Below are 18,010 nucleotides of genomic sequence, written 5' to 3'. Positions count from 1 at the left end.
AGGGGAGCGTGGAGGACTAATGTCATATAGGGTGGGTGGGGGGTGGGGGGGTGAGGGGTGGATAGATAAAAAAAAAAAAAAAAAAAAAAGTGGACACACGCCACATTATTTTACATTGGTTATAAATATTTGAAACCACGTAAACTAAGGCACAGACTGAAAATAGCCTATAGGGTCATAAAGATGAGAAAGTTTTATTGTTTTTGTCGAAAATACAAAATGGGGAAAACCTAATATTTTTCCTGTATGAAACATTGCCCTGTGTGGCTATTTGGACTGGTTGAAACAACATTATTAAATCGTTCACAAGTCGTAAATTTCTTAGGGAAAAAAAGAACAGATGGCAATATGGGCTGAAAGTAATGATGGAGTTTATTCCCACTCTCTGCCATGTTTTATCACATCTGAATCCAAATAAACTTTTTTATATATATATATATAAATAGTGACAGAACTAACACACTTAAGATATTTACTTTCAGTTTTACTATCTATTGTAAAACTGCAGGGCATTTTAAATCCATGACATTGAGAAGATGAGATTTGAATACATAGAGAAAAAAAAGATGGTGCAATGTGCCCTGACATTATGATCATTTAACATTTGTCCACATCATTTTGGTATGTGGTTTGGTTTGGTTTGGTTTGGTATGTTAGGTTAAAAACATCTGACAAATTTGGTTTTAAGTGAAACTAGGTGCAGGGGCCACACCTTACTCAAGCTTTGATGATCTGAGTCATCTAGAAGTAAAAGTAACTGTAGTGGTTTTAGATACACATTGCTGCCCTCATGTGGTGCGAGTGCGCTTCCTGTCTTTGCCAGTTGGGTGAAGGATCAACAAGTTGTTTCAGAGCACTGCGCTGATGAAGAAGGTTCTGGTCTGCATTTTTGTCTCAGTTCTTGCAAGAGGTAGAACTGAAATAGAGTGGCTCATATCTCAGGTTCTGCATCATCGATTTTCACATATTTTTCCAACTATCCATCATGAGTGTGACAGTACTCTTAAGAGATGAGTACCCCCTGTCCTTCCTTCCGTCCTTCATGGTACTGCAAACATGAAGATACTTAATCAGCTCAGTACTGGCAAGACAGTCTGAATGACTCATTCAAATCTGTCCTTCATTATAATGATATATAACCTGTGCGTAAATGCAAGAAATTGCTCTGAGGTAAAAAGCATGATCTCACTGTACTATTGTGGTTATTAGTAGTTAATTTCAGTGAATTTTATTGATATGCTCTATATTGTAAATATTGACCGATTTGATTATTTCAGTTATGATCATAACAGGGACTAATTTGATCAATAATCTGATTATTTAGCTTTTCATTATAATTCTGTTTTATCTTAAAAAAAATTAAAATAATGACAGAATGTCTCTGCTGGTCTGTTATGAGTGAGTCTCTAGCAGTCTCTAAATTATTGCTCTGATTGGGAAAATCCTTTTACCAGCATCAATCATTTCATCCATCTTTTACATATTAAGGTAATATGTTATAGCCAGATTGTCCAGTTGCATCATTGTGCTGCACTGAGCTAGAGATGAGCCATAGACATATGTGCATTGGGCCTGGACAGGTTATCCTTGTTTTTCCTAGAAGGCAAGGAGAAATCATGTCTACCTGTACATTTGGGAGGTTTAAATGTCGCTGCTTCCTGCTTATTGCTGTGGAGAGGTGGGGCCGTGTGCCTGGCCTCTGAACGCTCAAATGACTTCCAGCACATGGCTCCCATCATTTCAAGTGGCCCACCTCTCGTTTTGCTCCTGGTCTAATTAGCTGGCACGGGCAGGTCATGTGCGGAGCCTCTTACCCCAGATAAACAAGCCATGTGAGGCTGCCAATCAAGATGAAGAGAGAGACCACAGCTCCCTGTTGAGCGCAGTAATCACAAACTGGCATGACACGTTGATTACTGATGCTCCACTGCTGATGAAGACAGGTCGCAGATAATCACTTCTAGAGGGGCACTTTACAGCTCATGTCTGTATCTTCTGGTGCTATAGTACAGTATATACATGCTTTGCTGCTGCTACGGTAAACAACACTGAGATGATGTTCCTCATCAAATAAACACCTGCAGCGCTGGAGGATTCAACGTCACGGAAATACTTTTCTTTTGGCAAACACAAGGTGATGACTGAGGGTAATGGACAGTGAATGCATCAGTGCTAAGCCAAGCTGAAGAAGATTCCTGTCTCCTTCCACTCACTTCATCTCCCCTCTGGTTGTGGCTCCTGGAACCCTGGTATCGATTGTTCAAACATGGCTCCAGGCTGGAGGTGAGTGTGTGGCTGCAGGGTTAGAGGTGCGTGAGTGTGTGTGTGTGTTTGTGTGTGAGTTATAATGGGGTAGCTCAGAGCACCAAATCATCAGTAGTCGTAAGTGCCAGTCTGCAGGTACACACACCTGTATCTGAGTGTCTATGTGCACAAACAGGGAGATTGACGCCCCCGAGCCTGCACAGATTCTTCCATTTCCTGCTGTTGTTCTCAGTTCATAGCAGACAGTCCAGCACCTCATGCTTTTTACCCGAGTGCCCTGTGAAAGCCAATATGAGAAAGTAACAAAGGTCATTTAGTCAAGTGCTGTATTTAATTACAGTTTGGCATACTTGTACATATTTGAACTTTTACTATACTCCATCACAACTGAGTCAAATATTGTACTTTTTATGCCACTACATTTATCTGACAATTGTAGCTACTAGTTACTTTATGGATTAAGATTTTACATTCAAAACATATGATGATCTTATAAAGTGCAAATCACAGACCAGTTAACCAGTGGCTCCAACTTTTTGATATAACAGCTTACAAAAACCCACTGTCTCCTGGGGCCTCTTGTCACATTTCAGATGTCTAAGAGTAGTTGGACGTGCCATCAGGAGACATTTACATGGTTTTATTTAAATAACTGCTGAGTCCCAAAGAGGTGAAAATATCAAATATAAACTAAAATTAGCGAAAAGTACCAAAAATGACTACAAATATTTATCTTGTGAGTTTCTGGAAAGGGCAGCTGTGGCTCAGGAGATAGAGGGGGTGGTCCACTAATCTGAGGATCCCTGACTCTTCCAGTCTGCAAGATACTGAACCCCAAACTGCCCTTAATATGCCATCGGTGTGTGAGTGAGTGTGTGTGTAGTAGAAGAGCGCTGTATGCATAGACAAAGCGCTGAATGAATGAGTGAGTGAATGAGTGAATGTGGCTTATAGTGTGAAGGAAAGGAAGTGGTGGAAAACAGTAGAAACATGTAATAAGTGCCGACCATTTACCATTTATAGCCACTGAACTAAACAACCAAACAATTAACTCCACTTCAATCAGCTTCAACATTAGTATGAATACTTCTGCGGTGATACATTAGTATTAGAAGTAAATTATATAATAATACACTCACTGAGCACTTTATTAGGAGCCCCATGATAAAACTAGGTAGTGCCTCCCTTTGTATTCTAGTGGATTCAGATCTAGTGACTGGAGAGGCCACTGAATTACACTGTACTCATTGTCCTGTTCAATAACCCAGTTTGAGACCAGTTTTGCTTTATGGTGCATTATCATGCTGGTGGTAGCCATTAGAAGATGGTAAATTGTGGCCATAAAGGGATAAACATGGTCAGCAACAATACTCAGCAACATACTACAGGTTTTCTTGGCACACCCAAAGAGTGCCAAGAAAACATTCCCCACACCATTACACCGCCAGCAGCAGTCTGGACCTTCAACACAAGGCAGGTTGATGCCAAAATCTGACCCTACCATCTGTGTGGCTCCGCAGAAATCAGATATCGGACCAGGCTGTGTTTTTTCAATCTTCAACTGCACATGTTTTTTTTTTGTTTGTTTTTTTTAAATTTGGTTGTTTTTCACACCATTGTGAGTAAAAACTCTCACAGGTGCTCACCAGTTTCGGAAACACTCTGTCTGTCTGGCACTGAGATAATTTTTTCCCCCCCATTGTGATGTTTGATGTAACCATTAACTGAAGCTCCTGAGCTGTATCTGCATGATTTTACTCCGCTGCCACGTGATTGGCTAAACTGGATATGAAAGAGCAGGTGTACTAATGAAATGCTTTTTGAGTAGCCATTTTTCTAAATAAAAACAATTACTTTGATACTTTAAGCACATTTTGCTGATGATATTATTCTATTCCGGTAAAATTTTGAATGCAGGACACGCACTTGCACTTTAGTATTTTTACATTGTACTTTCAATAAAGTAAAGGTTTTGAATACTTCTTTCAGTGGTGTTTAGTGATAAGGTTCCTGTATAGGAATAGGTTGACCTTATTGTATCACCAATTCTGTATGTACAGCATGAGCATGGGGCAACATAATACACATTTCTGCAGGCCGCTGAAGGACAGTAATGGGTATCAGCTCATCTTTCAAACAAGAAATATGCATATCTGTCGATACTCATTATGGCTGAAATGCTATGTAAGAAGTAGCAGTGTGCCAAAAAGAGAAGGAAATATAAAGGTGCAACTAATGCAGGTCTCAAAGCATCAGCTAAAAGGGTTTGTAATTGTTTTATGAGAAAGGAAATATTTGTGAGGTCTCACAAAAACAGTCTTTCATATGGTGCCTTTAAGTACAGTTCTTGAGGTACTCAGTGGTGGTATTTTGATCTTTTATTTGTATTAAAGTAGCACTACCACTATGGAAAAAAATATTAAAATAAGAGTAAAAATTATACATTCAAAATTTTACTTACAGTAAAAGTAAACCTACCAACTGCATAGAACTGCCCCCTGAGGGTGAAAATATGAGGATAAATAATGTAGTTGGCTCAGTTGGTGCTGAGGATTGAACTGAAAACCTCAAGACTCCAGAGCAGTGTAAATTAATGGTGTAAATTAATAACATTAGCAAGATTTACAGTCCTCCTGGAGGCTGTGAGAAATGAAGGATAGCATGTTGAACAATTATTAAACAGAGACAAAAAAAAAAAGCCTTGCCGTAGACATCAGCACAGTAATTATTTAACTTTCTTAATGTTTGCAGCTTTGATTTTCTTGGCTTTGGTTGAGTTTTTGTCACCTTTGTCCCATCCCGAGGACAGCAGTATCATAATACGTCTTTTATAACCAAAGGACTCTCCCATAGTTACATAGCACAGCAACCATAAAACTGGAAGATTAAATAACACCTGACTTTATCCTGAACTTTCTGAACCATCTGGATGTTGTTGTTGTTCACTCAAGAACAAACACTTTGTTGTGGTACTGGGTTGGGTGCAAGGTTTTTTTTTAATTCTTACTTTGAATTGTGATAATAGGGAAAATGTATTTTGTAATAGATGTAAGACTACAGTGAGGTAAAGCTTTACCTCTGATGACATTAAGGTGAAAACAGTTGAGGAGTTTCTTGGAAAACTTGTTTAAAATTAATTTAGCCAACTAACTGAACTCTTCTAATGTTTATTATGACCTTTATATCAGCAAGTTTTGACCAACTGGAATACTGATGTGTAGCTGTAAGGTGATGTGGCCACTTTTCGGTAAAGTATTAAGGACCATTACTGTTTCTTAAGTTAAATAAGTATTTATGCACAGGATGTAACTCCCATGATGTAGTGCTGTCTGTGATGTGTGTACTGTAATGATTCCCCACCTGCGTCATCTACCTTTGTCCTCCATGCAGTTGACTTGCTTCACAGTTCCATCTCTCTTTCTCAGAACAGATTGCACAGCACCATTGCCTCCGTGGACATTCCTTACACGAGACACTGTTAAATAACTCATCCTTTAGGCTCACCTTTGTCCTGTCAAAGTCCCCGCACAGAAGGGGTGGGCGAGGGGGGAGGGAGGAGAAGGAGGAGGACAGGTTGAAGCTACAGGAGACAACAGCTAAGCAGTGACAGGTGAGCTCCTCCTTTGGACTGAGCAGAGGCAAGCTGGTGAGTTTAATTTCAAATGCTCTACCATACTGATGTCCCTGAGCTGTATGATGTCATATGTTTATTTATTTAGCATACAGAGGAAAAAAAATGCCAGTTTTAAATTGCTAAATTTATCCAATATCGTTTGTATCATACAGCAGTTGGGACCCGCACAAGTGATTGCAAGATAAATCTAACGACATCGTATGATGATTTGATGTGATGAACAAAAGAGCAACCTGGGGAAAAAAATTTAATTTTTGCAATCTTTACAATATTTCTTGTAAATTTTCCTCTTAAGGCCTCTAAAACAAAGCTAAGTATCACTTTTGAAAGGGTGACATTGCTTCTTTTAAAGGGTCACACAAGCCAAAAAATTTGGGAATCTCTGACAAATAGTGCAATATAAATTCCACTACAACTGTAGATTAACACAGTGTATGCGTTTATTTGTTGAGGGTGAGCTGTGTTTCCTTTGTTAAATAGAGTAAAATTTCATGAAGGCAATAAAGTGAAGTTGAGGTTTGTTTATGTTATCTCCAGTGTAATTCTGATACTGGCCCTATTAAGTTTATAATCTCTGCAAACCTCTTGCAAATTAGCAGTGTGCTGTTAAACACTGTTTTTAAATTCTAGCACAGATTAAAAAGTTTCCAAAGGTACAAATTAGGATGACATGGGGGTAAATGTGGGTAAATTTATGTTCAAGACGTCTACATCTTTGTCATAAAACTGTCTTGGCTTTAAATGTTGCATTTAATGTAAGCTTCAGTCAGCTACATTTGGCACAAGCTGAAACAGGAATTATTGTATATATTTTATACCCCTTTGCACTAGGGGAAATGTTATTTTTTTTAAGTCTGATTGACTTAAGGAGATTATTGAGGGAGGAAATTGTGCACTGACTCCTGATCCTGTCTGGGCCATTTAGATCAGTCAGCAGTCAGTGTGAAGGCTTTTTTCATACATGTGTGCTCTTGTACATTGCTGAGTAATGTAACTTAGTTTCATGTGATTTAGTATTTTGTCAATTTTACATACAAGTAATGCAGTGGATTACAAGACTTTTGCTGTTGTTGTTTTGTCTTTGTCATCTGTTAAACTGCTGTTAAACTGCTATAGCGCACAATATTAACACAAAATTAACACAAAATGTAACACGGAGACAAAACTGGAAGAGGTGTATGAGACTAACAGAACAGACAGTATACTACAGTTATTCCATAAATAAATAAGGCCCAAGCACATCAGTGCGCATCCACCTATCTACATGCCAACACACATTTTATGACCTTCTGATGTAGAAGTAACAGCCTAATAAGAGGATTAGAGTGACACTCAAAGTTCAAGCTGTCCTTTAAAAGAGAGTCATCACCACAGTCAGCTGTGCCTGCTGTTAACCATTAACTGCCACTGCAACACTGACATGCAAGATTAACGTTTTATCCTTGTGCTATCAGCACCTCTATGACTCCTTTAGGGCCAGGTCTCTCTGCTATTTAATGAATATGTTTAAAGTGTGACAGCAGGGACAGGTAAAGGCAGAGGCAGAGGACAGATCTTGAAGGTTAAAAATAAATCCAGTAACTGCAGCTGTTTTGGTGAAGGGTTACATTAAGAAAAATGAAAAACATAGCACTTATGTCTGTCTCTTGGCAATCTGTGTATAGCAAAGCGTCAAAACACCAAAACATCTACTCGTTAGACTATTTTCTATATTTATCTCTAAGTTCATTTAAACCACTTTGGTAGCCTAGCATTTGGAGATGAATGTTATGACTAAAGAGAGCAAAATATTTTAACTTAAGTAAAAAAAAACAATTTATCACTTTTTACGACAGACATCCAAGATTTTATTTGTGATTGTTGTCTGTGTGGTATTAAAAGTCGTCTCTGTGTCAGGACATGGCCGGGTACAAGCCGAAGGTGATTTCTCTAACCAAGAGGCCGGGTCAGACTTTTGGCTTCTATCTGAGGGTGGAGCATGGTGAGGAGGGTCACCTGATCCGCTGCCTGGAAATGGGAGGTCCAGCTGAACTGGCTGGAATTAAAGATGGAGACCGCATCCTCCGGGTCAATGGAACATTTGTTGATGACCTGTCCCATTCACAGGTGAGGAGGATGTGGAAATACTAAAGTGTAATTATGAAATCAATAATGACTCCTTGAAAGATGGAATAATCCTGTGACAAGCATCTTGCCTCTGACCCGTCTTTGTTTCCCTGGAACAGGTGGTGGACATGGTGAGAAACAGCGGAGCATCCGTTACGTTCCACATCCTGGATGAAGCCTCCTACAAGCAAGAAAAAGCCAACGGAGTAAACCTGTCCGACCCTCAAAGCTCACCAGTTGCCAATGGTGTGGCCAAACAGGCTCAAAAACTCAAACTCTGCTACCTGGTCAAGTCCAGCTCAGGCTTTGGGTTTTCTATTCGCTCAGTTAAAGGTGAGCTCAGGAGACAGGATGGGGAATAGCAATTTAGGACAACTGGTGATAAAACTACGAAAACCTTTAAAGAGAGGCAAATGATAGCACAAATATATAGCCTATAAACTACCTCTGTGGATATAGCGAAAGAAAAAAATCTGATGTTGGAATTGGTAGCTTTGGATCTGCTGATCTTGCCAAGAGGACACCCTTTCTAAAGGTTTATAAGTTGGAACTAATGGTTTCATTAATGGTTAAAGGAGTATTTTCTATTTATTAACTGATAAGCCATATGACATTAATAAGAACAACTTTTGGGTTTCCAGGGAGTGAAAAAGTTATTTTGCTGGTTTACATCTTAATACCAATTTAAGTACTTACACTTACAACTGCAAACTTGTAGGAGCCCATTATTAAAAAAGACATCTTATTAGAAAGTGATAGAATCCATTAATTAAGCCCCCTCGGGATCTGCAAAAGCCTTTATACAACCTCTTTCACATATACAGCAGTACTCCCCGGTGCCTTTAAACAAACATTCTTTAATGTGTAAAATTAGAGACTGGACTAAAACAGGTGCAGCTCATCTTACTGCTCCTGTTTTGGTCTAGTTGCTCTCTGCAGCTCTTTTCCAGAAAGTTGGGAGGTGAAACAGGAGCCAAACGAAAGGCATGAAAATTATTTTCACCACCTTGCGACCAAAAGATGTTCTTTCTTTTTTTTCTGTTTTTCATATCTTCTGTATCATCCTCTTTAGGCGAGCAGGGTTTGTTCATGACCGAGGTGATCCCAGGAGGCATGGCAGACAGAGCTGGAGTCAAAGTCAACGACCATCTGTTGGAAGTCAATGGGGAGAACGTAGAAGACTACACACACGATCAGGTTGTGGACAAGATCAAGATGGCGGGCAGCAACATAATGTTCCTTTTGGCTGATGAGGAAACAGACAGGTACTATCAGAACAAGCGTATGAAGATAGGAGCATGGTTAGCCACAGCTAAGTACCTCCCTCACAAGCCACGCATCATCAACATGACCAAAGGACCTGATGGATATGGCTTCTTGCTCAGAGAGGAGCCCAAGCAAACAGGCAAGCCCATAATCAATACAATCATTTAAATAACACCTTTGTTTACATTAACATTTAATCTGCAATCTACAGAGAGGAGGCTGCATTTTCATAATGTGTTCTTTAACACCGTGTAGGACACTTCATCAAGGACATAGACAGAGGGAGCCCAGCAGAAAGAGCATGTCTGAAGGACATGGACAGACTCGTGGCTGTGGATGGCAAAGAGGTGGAGAGCTGGAGCCATGAGCAGGTGGTGGATAGGATCAGGCAGAGTGGCAACAATTGCTGCCTCATGGTGGTGGACAAAGAGACAGATCAAATGTATAAACAGGTGAGTAAAGACACCACTGTCAAACTTGAATATATCTTACAGATGATCTATATATTCTCATGTTGTGTCCCTCACAGGGGAAGGTGTCTCCAATGGTTTTCTGGGAGGAGATGCAGGATTCCACCTCACCGCCCAGTTACACAGAGGCCATTAAGATACCTGCTCCTGTCCGACCATCCACACCTGTTCAGGAAAGGAAAGAGGAGCTCAAGCCTAAACTCTGTAAGATGGAGAGGACCTCTGCTGGATACGGCTTTCACCTTAACGGCATCCAAGGCGTGTGCGGACAGTACATCAAGGAGGTAAGACTCAAAAGGACATCCACTATTTGACCAGCACTATTTCAAATCAAAGAGGTAATACAGGTTTTTGTTACAGGTGGTGAGGGGTGGAGCGGCTGACAGGGCAGGCCTGGAGGACGAGGACATTGTGGTGGAGGTGAACGGGGTAAATGTAGAGCAGAGCAGCCATGAGGAGGCGGTGGCAATTATTCGCAGTAGTGGCAGCTCTCTGGAGATGTTGGTGGCAAAGAGGAGCGTCTATGACCAGCTCAAAGCTAAAGGCGTAGCTATCACACGCCTGCTGCTTGGGGAAACATCCTATGCTCAAGTCCACACTGCAGAAACTCCAGAGGAGAGACATCATGAGGAGGCCAAACCTGAAACCCCAACTGAACTATCAAGAGAGAGAGTGAGTGGTGCTTTTTAAATGTTCACACACAACGTTTTTGACCATGCCGGTGGCATCACTATTGGGATGGGAATGTTGATTTATTTGTCTACTGCTTTGGTCCAGACTGAAATAGCTCAACAACTGGATTGTTATGAAATGTTATCCAAGAAATGTTGAGTCGAGGGCAACTGGACTGGTCGTAGCCTCAAAGGCTAAACGTCTGGATCTCCTCATCAGTCAGTCAGACCTAAAGAAGCCTCTTGGAGTTAGTTACCCTCAACTCAACTTTTCACTTAACCAGTGTAATACCTCAAAATTTAGCACACAAATTCCCCAACCATCCATCCTACAGACTTTGGTGACCCCTTGATTTTTCCTCTAATGCTACCACGAGGTTGACATTTGTGGGGGGGGTTTTTATGCAATGTTTCACCAACTATTGGATACGATGAACTGTAACAACTTCAGGAAAACCTCTGGCTTTTCATCGAGCACCACGATCAGACCTAAATTTTAGCATTAGCAGGTTAGCATGCTGACATTAGCTTTTAACTCCACACTGTGCCCAAGTACAACCTCACAGAGCCACTAGCATGACTGTAGACTCTTGGTCTCGTTTATGTGGCCATGTACTTGCTGAATCTTATTTAGGGCTTGGACATGACCTAGCATGTCAATCTCTGTTTACCTTTTTAAACTAAAACTGACTTTTAAAAATGTTAATAAACTTTGAAATAACTGTGATTTTATTATCTCCCTCTTGTAGGTCTCATCTGTTTCATCATCTTCATCTCACGAAAGTTTTGATGAGAGACTCTGAGCAGCCACCTTAAGGACACATTTCCTGCTTTGGCCTTTGTCAATCTAACGTTGATCCACTTTTTTAAAATCAGCTCTGTGGGCTTCACTTCCTCCAATTAAGATCATAGAAGAGACATATCGACTCTATCATTAAATCATAGACTGTCATCAACTGTATGTGAGGGCTGAGAGCAAAAACATGTTCCAGTTAAAACTACATACAGACCTTAAGATAACACTATCAGTGTTGCCAGTACATACTATGGCCTTTCATGGATTATTTTCCTCTATGAAGAAACTGCTGCCTTTATTTAATGCTCTAAAAATTAAACTTTGTTGTACACCTCTCTAAAATGAATGTAAATGAGTGACAATTTCCATTAACACAAATAAATGAACACATACCATATGAATTAAGCTTTCTTTATGTGTATCATTTTGTGTTCCCAATTCAATGACATATTTTGATGAAAATAAGAGCCACTTCAGGATGGAGACCACGGGTGACATCTTGATCTTTTCTTCATTTATAACACTTTACACTTCAGTGAGAACGAAGCCGGGATGTGCCGTGAACAGTACAGCTCCAGTGTGTTCAGACAGATAAAGGAAAAAAAATCATTTTGGCCAAAAGAAGAGCACAGAGAACAAAGTGTTTGCATTTGCAGGTAAAATTAAATTCCTTGTAGAAGTGTTTTTCTCAAAATACCTTTTAATTCAAGAGAGCACATCTTCAAAGCTGTTTCCTGATGTGCTCTGTTTCTCATCACTTGTATCCAACAATCAGCCATTCCTGATTCAGGAACAGGCAGTACAGATAATTATATCCTGTATATATAAAAAAAAAACAAAAAAAAAAAACAGGATCTCTGGATATCCCTGAATCCCAGATTAAAAGTTGCCCCGAGGGCCAGGAGTCACATTAAAGAGAAATGCACACTAGGGGATCAGAGCGTCATGTGTTTCTCTGGTGCCTGTTTGTGGGCGAGATAAAGAAAGAGGATGCTGGACAGGGCGCTGACCAGGAAGATGACGTCGAACCACCGGTGGTAGAAGTTGAACTGCAGCTCTCCTAGAACCTCAGTCACAATGGAGCGGTACTCCAGTGGCATGCTCATGCGCATCAGCAGCACAGATGATACAAAATACATCCCCTGTTAGAATAAGACACACAGAGACATTTCGGATTTATCTGTTGTTTGTAGGCCGTGCTCTCTCTTATAATAATAATAATAATAATAATAATAATAATAATAATAATAATAACAACACTCACCATGATCTGAGCGAGAACAAGCACAATAACATTGGAAGACTTGCTGCTTGATATTGCATAGAAGAACTGAAAATGATTAAAAGTTTAAACGTTAAATAGCATACTGTTAAAAAATCTCACAGATTTATTATCCTTGAGATATGTAGCCATTTCAACATGTATCATAAGACAGTTTTACCTTAGTGAGGGTGATGAGTAAGCCACGAATGGATGTAACGATTATTATTCCCACCAAGATGAAAGAGATGTGTTGAGACCAAAATTTAACCTGTGACAGGGAGATCGAGAACAAAAAGGAAAGCAATGGAGAGGGAAATTAGAGTAGGGAAACAGGATGACTCCTTTGACTTTATATTCATCATTTATTCATTCAAATTTAAATGTAATGTCATGCTCTGAGTGTGTGTGTGTGTGTGTGTGTGTGTGTGTGTGTGTGTGTGTGTGTGTGTGTGTGTGTGTGTGTGAGCGAGCTGTGGAAATTCAATCAAATAAGTTGTCTACGTGGAAAAAGATTTAAAACAATCATGACCAGGATTACTGCAGAGAAAGCAAGCAGAGAGATGATAATGGGCCAGCAATTATCTTTACAGGAGGTCATGCTGTATGACATGTGTGCAGGTGTGTGTGTGTGTGTGTGTGTGTGTCTTACATCAAATTGAATACCCAAGTAGTTCACTGTAATTTCAATACCCCTCGTCACTGGATCCGTCTTCCCTACTCGATCAAACACAATGTTGATTGTGGCCTATGATACACAAGGTAGGGATTTTCAAAATAAATCAGTCATTTTTAACCACATTTTAGACAATACAAAACACAACAAAGAGTGATTATGTAACTTTGTAAGGGCCATAGCCCTACAGATATTTATGTGCGAGTGTGAGGCAGTTACACAATGCTAGAAAACAAGTGTGAATGTTCTCACCATGAAAATTTTCCAAACACAATAGATGGAAAAGAAGTAGCCGAGGAAGTTGAAGTATTTCCCCTGGAATGTCTTTGAGTACTCAATTCGCTCCTAAAGATAAGGAAAGGTGGGCGTAAAGAATTAGCAAATCATTTATCATGTATCTGCAAATGAGGAAATTAAAACGGGCGTAGTGTGTATAGATAAATGTGTGTGACATGGGCTAATGGTTCTTAGTCTAAGTGTCACTGCTGGTTTAAGTTTAAACAATGTAATCAGGCACTGATTTGAGTGAAAACCATTGATATCAATGATATGCTATTGATATAGTCTCAATGAACCATGGAAATGGCCTAGGGCAGACCTGACCGCATGATATCAAAAGTTTATGATCACTTTTTTCTTGATAATTTTTTTTTTATTAGATCGTGTGATGCAATACTGCATGTGAAGATCTAGAGTTGGATGGTAATAAACCTGGTTCAAATTACAGAAGGAGAAATCCTGCAAATTTTGAATCAACTGAGTGTGTAAGGTGAAATAGGTGCCTTATAGTACCAGAACAGGCCTCTTTCAGCAGCACTTCTACCACCACCGTAACAATCAGCTGAGAAGCTAGGGGTGATACAAACTTCAAACACAAATAAAGCTGCACAACAACTGAATGGAAAACACAGACACCTGTACCCAGGTTAATGGGTGATAAAGCTGTAAGCTGTTAACATTCAGCAATTGTTTGTGAATTTGTTTGAGAGATGGTCCTTTGTTGACTGAATCTCAGAGGGATGGGCAGTCCTTGGTAGTCGAAGAAACTGCACCACAAATTATACTTCAACTGAGCCTTTACAGGAGTCATAAAATACAGCTATAAACTGTGCAGGTCAAAACTGTGTTTCTCCATAGTTAGGTGGAACATAGTGTGCTTGTGTGTTTGCGCATGTGCATGCACAGGTGTTACCTTGGTGGCTTGCAGGTCCACAGTCTCCAGAAAGAGTTGTCGACTCAGCTCCTCCAGAGCATCGACTTCCTGCTGGATCAGAGAGAGGTCTGGAGGGGGAGGTAGTCAAGGCTGACATCTACCACATGTAATACCTAGCAGTAAATAGTTATCTACAGTGAATTCAGAAAGTATTGAGACCCCTTCAATTTTTTAACACTGTGTTATGTTGCAGCCCCCCCCACACACACACACACTCATCAATCTGCACTCAATACTCCATGATTAGAAATTTTCAGATATTTTTGCAAATTAATTTTTATTTTTATTTTTTTTTAAAAAGGACAAGAAGGTGTAGAAGCATCTCTGAGATGATCAAGAGAAACAGGAGGAACCTCAGCTGAATTTCAGATGTCATAGCAAAGGGTCTGAATATTAATGTCAATGTGATAGTTCAGTTTCCCCTTTTTAATAAATTTGCAAGAAATTCTAAAATTCAGTTTTCACTTTGTCATTATGGGGTATTGAGTTCAGATGGATGATTTCATTGATTTTTTTTTTTTATTTTAGCATAAGGCTGCAACATAACAAAATATGAAAAAAAACTGAAGGGGTCTCATCACTTTCTGAATTGACTGAGGTAACAAAAAAACAAATACGGACTTTTTTGCCCTCAAACTGGGTATTAATTCAAAGGATACTTTCACTGCCTGTTTGGCTGGAGGTTACACTCTTGATCATGCCCCAAAATCCCGTCTGTTTGTTCTGGTCTTCCCCACGTTGGTACATCTGTCTTCGTGTCATGGCAATTCTACACACACACACACACACACACAGAGAACAAACACTTTGCACATTGTGGTGGCACAGTGATTTGTTTGAGTCATTTCCTTCAAAGATAAAATAGAATAAATAGATTGTTTTCTTTGCTCACCGTTTCTTCTTGCTGACAATCATGTCCATAGTTTGGAGCAGCCGTCTCTCCAGAGCAAGGATGTCGCTGTCTGTTACATTTCTGTGAACATAACAAAAGCAAGGAGCATAAAAGTCACAGTAGCTTGTGTCTGAGTAATGCCATGCAAACAGAGTTACAATTACCATCTAGAACAATTACATGTGAGGAAACTCAGATTAATAGGGTGTGTGATACAGCAGTTGTGGGTATTGTCATAGAAAACGCACAGCTGAGCTTACCTGAGGAAATACGACATGTAAGTGTAGGGACAGTTGACAGCACCAAAACCAGACAGCAGAGCCATGAGAGTGACTCCAATCACACCAACACGGCTGATGAGCTGCTCAATGGACAGGATGCCTAAAAAAACAAAAAGAAAAAAGACAACAACAGACTGAAAACAGCAACACCACGGTTTGACTTGCCTTTTGACACTATTTGCAGATAAGGGACTCTCACATTATGAGAAATAAGACATCCAAAAATTATCACATGCACAATGTTTCAAACATGACAGACTAATGTCCAGACAGGAGAAGGATGCACATTTACCATGTTTTGGACTGAGGATGGGAAATGGATCTCCCAACTTCCAGAAGAAGTACATGAAGGTAAACCACACCATACAGGCAAATAGAAGCCTCTGTCTCTGCACTACACAGACACACAGCAAAGAGTTTACCTTGACATGTGAGAAATAACATCTCTCCAACAGCATCAGATATTTTAAGTTAAAATATTATATATTCAATAGTTAAAACTGCCTGTACTTACACAGGCGTATGTTGCTGACAACAAAGTAACCAATGTAGAAAGGCACCACAAAGATTAGAACCAGCAGTATCACATACAGATTCAGTTTCCAGTGGAAATACCGGGAACTGTGGCAAAGACATGAGAGGTTAAATTCTTCATCACAGATAAGCTGCAATAGAAAATTGTTTTATCTAATAGAAAATGTACTTACCTACTGCTTAAGGCACCCAGAATCTCAAAGATGATAAGCTCAAACATGGTACAAGAAAAAGCAAAAGTGATGGAGAAAACCACCTGGACGACATACTGTCTCACCTGTCAACAAACACATGAACAGACAGTCGAAAACTTTATCGTGGAAGATATCCAGGCGCTGATGCAGGCTCAGAGATCAGATTATGTGCAGTTGTGCATTTTTATTATCATAAAATGCCAGTGATCTACACATATACCCTTGTGGTTGTTTGGAAATAAATGGCAGGGATCACACAGTACCTCATAGTCTTTGAACAACTGCCGCATAAAGAATAGCCAGCCAAATCCAAAGAACAGCACCTGTCATGGATTAAATGGGAAATATGTGGAGGAGGAAGACAAAGTGAACATTACAGGGTCCTGTTTTTCAAATAAGCAATACCTCTTATAAAAACGCATTTTTCCTGTCTGTGCTACATCAAGCAACCACTTTTGTAAGCATTTGATTTACAACACTTTGCATTAAGTTAATTCACAAATTTAAAAAAAAACTATTCATGGTATTATTTTTTTGAAAGCACCCTCACTTGTAGTAGCTGAAACTTTTACTCAGTGCTGGTCAACACCGTCTTCTGCATTTTGGCCACAATTCACGAAATTTGAATTGAATGAATTTTACACCAAAGCAATGAAAGCTACCAGATGTCTTTATTGGATAGCTAGTAGTTTTAAAATCGACAATACTATAACGAGAAACGAACAAAAACTTCTGCAAAACGCTCTACCAAGAATGTAAGCTATCCATACTGCTCATATTATATTATATTAATGTTATTATCATTACAACATGCCCTGAATGTTCTTTTTCAATTCAAGAAATTGATGGTTCATGTGTGTATATTCACCAACTCAACATTACCTGCGAGGTGAACATGATGACTGAGTCCACTAAGAACGACATAATGTCTGTTTTAAATAAACCTGTAGTCCGTCGAGAACTCACTGTACAGGTGAAGCAGAACCGAGGACAGCTTCACTTCATGCTGATAGAAAATACAATCAGCCTCAATCAAGTTTGAAACGCTTGTTTTGTTCCTAATGAGCTCATTTTCGGAGGATTTGTTGCTCAGCTGTCATGTTACAAACGATATCCCATTTAGGTGCGTCGCTAATATGAGTCCGACCAGCACACTTCCGTTGCAAACTGTGACGTCTAAAATAAAAAATAAAAAAAGAATGAGCAAAAAAAGATTCATATATTCGATTTTGATTATATTAGAAAAACTCATATATATTTGATTCACAGTAAATCATGAGCTTAATTACTGTATGCCTTTATTTCCGTGAGGATATTTGTAATTAGCGTGTGAACCTGCAGAGGGCGACAAAACAGCGAACTGTTGTGATAAAGCTACTAACTTACTCTGCTGTTGTTACTACCTCTTTTACTACCGCTGCTACTGGTACAGCTACAATTGAAATAACCACTATTACTACTGCTACTACGTCCTCTTCTTCTGCTACTACCACCACTGTGAGCCCCTTCATATGAGTCCTACATGAACACAGTATTGTCTGCCAACTTCGAACTGTTTTGATTATTTCACATGAGAATTTGTTCCCCCTTTGGTAGTAATCAAAGCAAGGATACTTAGATCTAAAGATCCACATTATTCCACCTCATCTTTACAGATCGGCTTCACCAGGAAGTGCAGCCCACACACTGACACGGCTCCACCTGCCTCACAAGGCGATGCGCATTGGCTGACACTAGAGGGCGCTATGAGC

At 39.7% G+C, this 18,010-nt stretch overlaps 2 protein-coding genes across 3 annotated transcripts; one reads left to right on the top strand and one right to left on the bottom strand.

The window, feature by feature from the left end:
* The first annotated feature begins 5,675 nt into the window (after positions 1–5,675).
* On the top strand, positions 5,676–11,609 carry pdzk1 (PDZ domain containing 1). Of its 2 annotated transcripts, none has more exons than XM_071476290.1 (8): positions 5,676–5,875; positions 7,796–8,005; positions 8,125–8,338; positions 9,078–9,410; positions 9,527–9,723; positions 9,801–10,025; positions 10,102–10,413; positions 11,162–11,609. In XM_071476290.1, exons 2-8 carry the CDS (start codon positions 7,799–7,801, stop codon positions 11,213–11,215), a joined length of 1,542 nt encoding a protein of 513 aa, XP_071332391.1. In that variant the 5' UTR covers positions 5,676–5,875; positions 7,796–7,798; the 3' UTR covers positions 11,216–11,609. The 2 variants fall into 2 exon arrangements, with proteins under 2 accessions (XP_071332391.1, XP_071332383.1); XM_071476282.1 differs by having other exon boundaries at positions 5,696–5,911.
* Positions 11,606–17,412, bottom strand: LOC139620601 (Golgi pH regulator). The gene is made up of 14 exons (XM_071476300.1): positions 17,142–17,412; positions 16,523–16,582; positions 16,239–16,342; positions 16,046–16,152; positions 15,824–15,925; positions 15,511–15,631; positions 15,251–15,331; positions 15,018–15,127; positions 14,338–14,426; positions 13,398–13,490; positions 13,122–13,217; positions 12,651–12,740; positions 12,473–12,538; positions 11,606–12,350 (listed from the first exon to the last, which is right to left on the bottom strand). The coding sequence occupies exons 1-14, from the start codon at positions 17,181–17,183 to the stop codon at positions 12,144–12,146; spliced, it is 1,368 nt and encodes a 455-aa protein (XP_071332401.1). The 5' UTR covers positions 17,184–17,412; the 3' UTR covers positions 11,606–12,143.
* Positions 17,413–18,010: the final 598 nt, after the last annotated feature.

The sequence above is a fragment of the Trachinotus anak genome, unplaced genomic scaffold (assembly GCF_046630095.1).
Source record: "Trachinotus anak isolate AG129_WGS33_773 ecotype Australia unplaced genomic scaffold, CSIRO_AGI_Tana_v1 ptg000001l, whole genome shotgun sequence".
Classification (NCBI taxonomy): domain Eukaryota; kingdom Metazoa; phylum Chordata; class Actinopteri; order Carangiformes; family Carangidae; genus Trachinotus; species Trachinotus anak.
Note: the sequence above shows the minus strand (reverse complement) of the source record. Positions and strands in the feature narration are given on the sequence as shown.

Coding starts and splice junctions, on each gene's coding strand:
- pdzk1 (XM_071476290.1), top strand. CDS start 7,799: ATGGCCGGGTACAAGCCGAAGGTGATTTCTCTAACCAAGAGGCCGGGT. Junction 9,411..9,526: donor AGAGGAGCCCAAGCAAACAG/GCAAGCCCATAA, acceptor AACACCGTGTAG/GACACTTCATCAAGGACATA. Junction 10,414..11,161: donor CTGAACTATCAAGAGAGAGA/GTGAGTGGTGCT, acceptor TCCCTCTTGTAG/GTCTCATCTGTTTCATCATC.
- LOC139620601 (XM_071476300.1), bottom strand. CDS start 17,183: ATGTCGTTCTTAGTGGACTCAGTCATCATGTTCACCTCGCAG. Junction 15,926..16,045: donor TGTCAGCAACATACGCCTGT/GTAAGTACAGGC, acceptor GTGTCTGTGTAG/TGCAGAGACAGAGGCTTCTA. Junction 15,128..15,250: donor ATTGTCAGCAAGAAGAAACG/GTGAGCAAAGAA, acceptor GTGTGTGTGTAG/AATTGCCATGACACGAAGAC.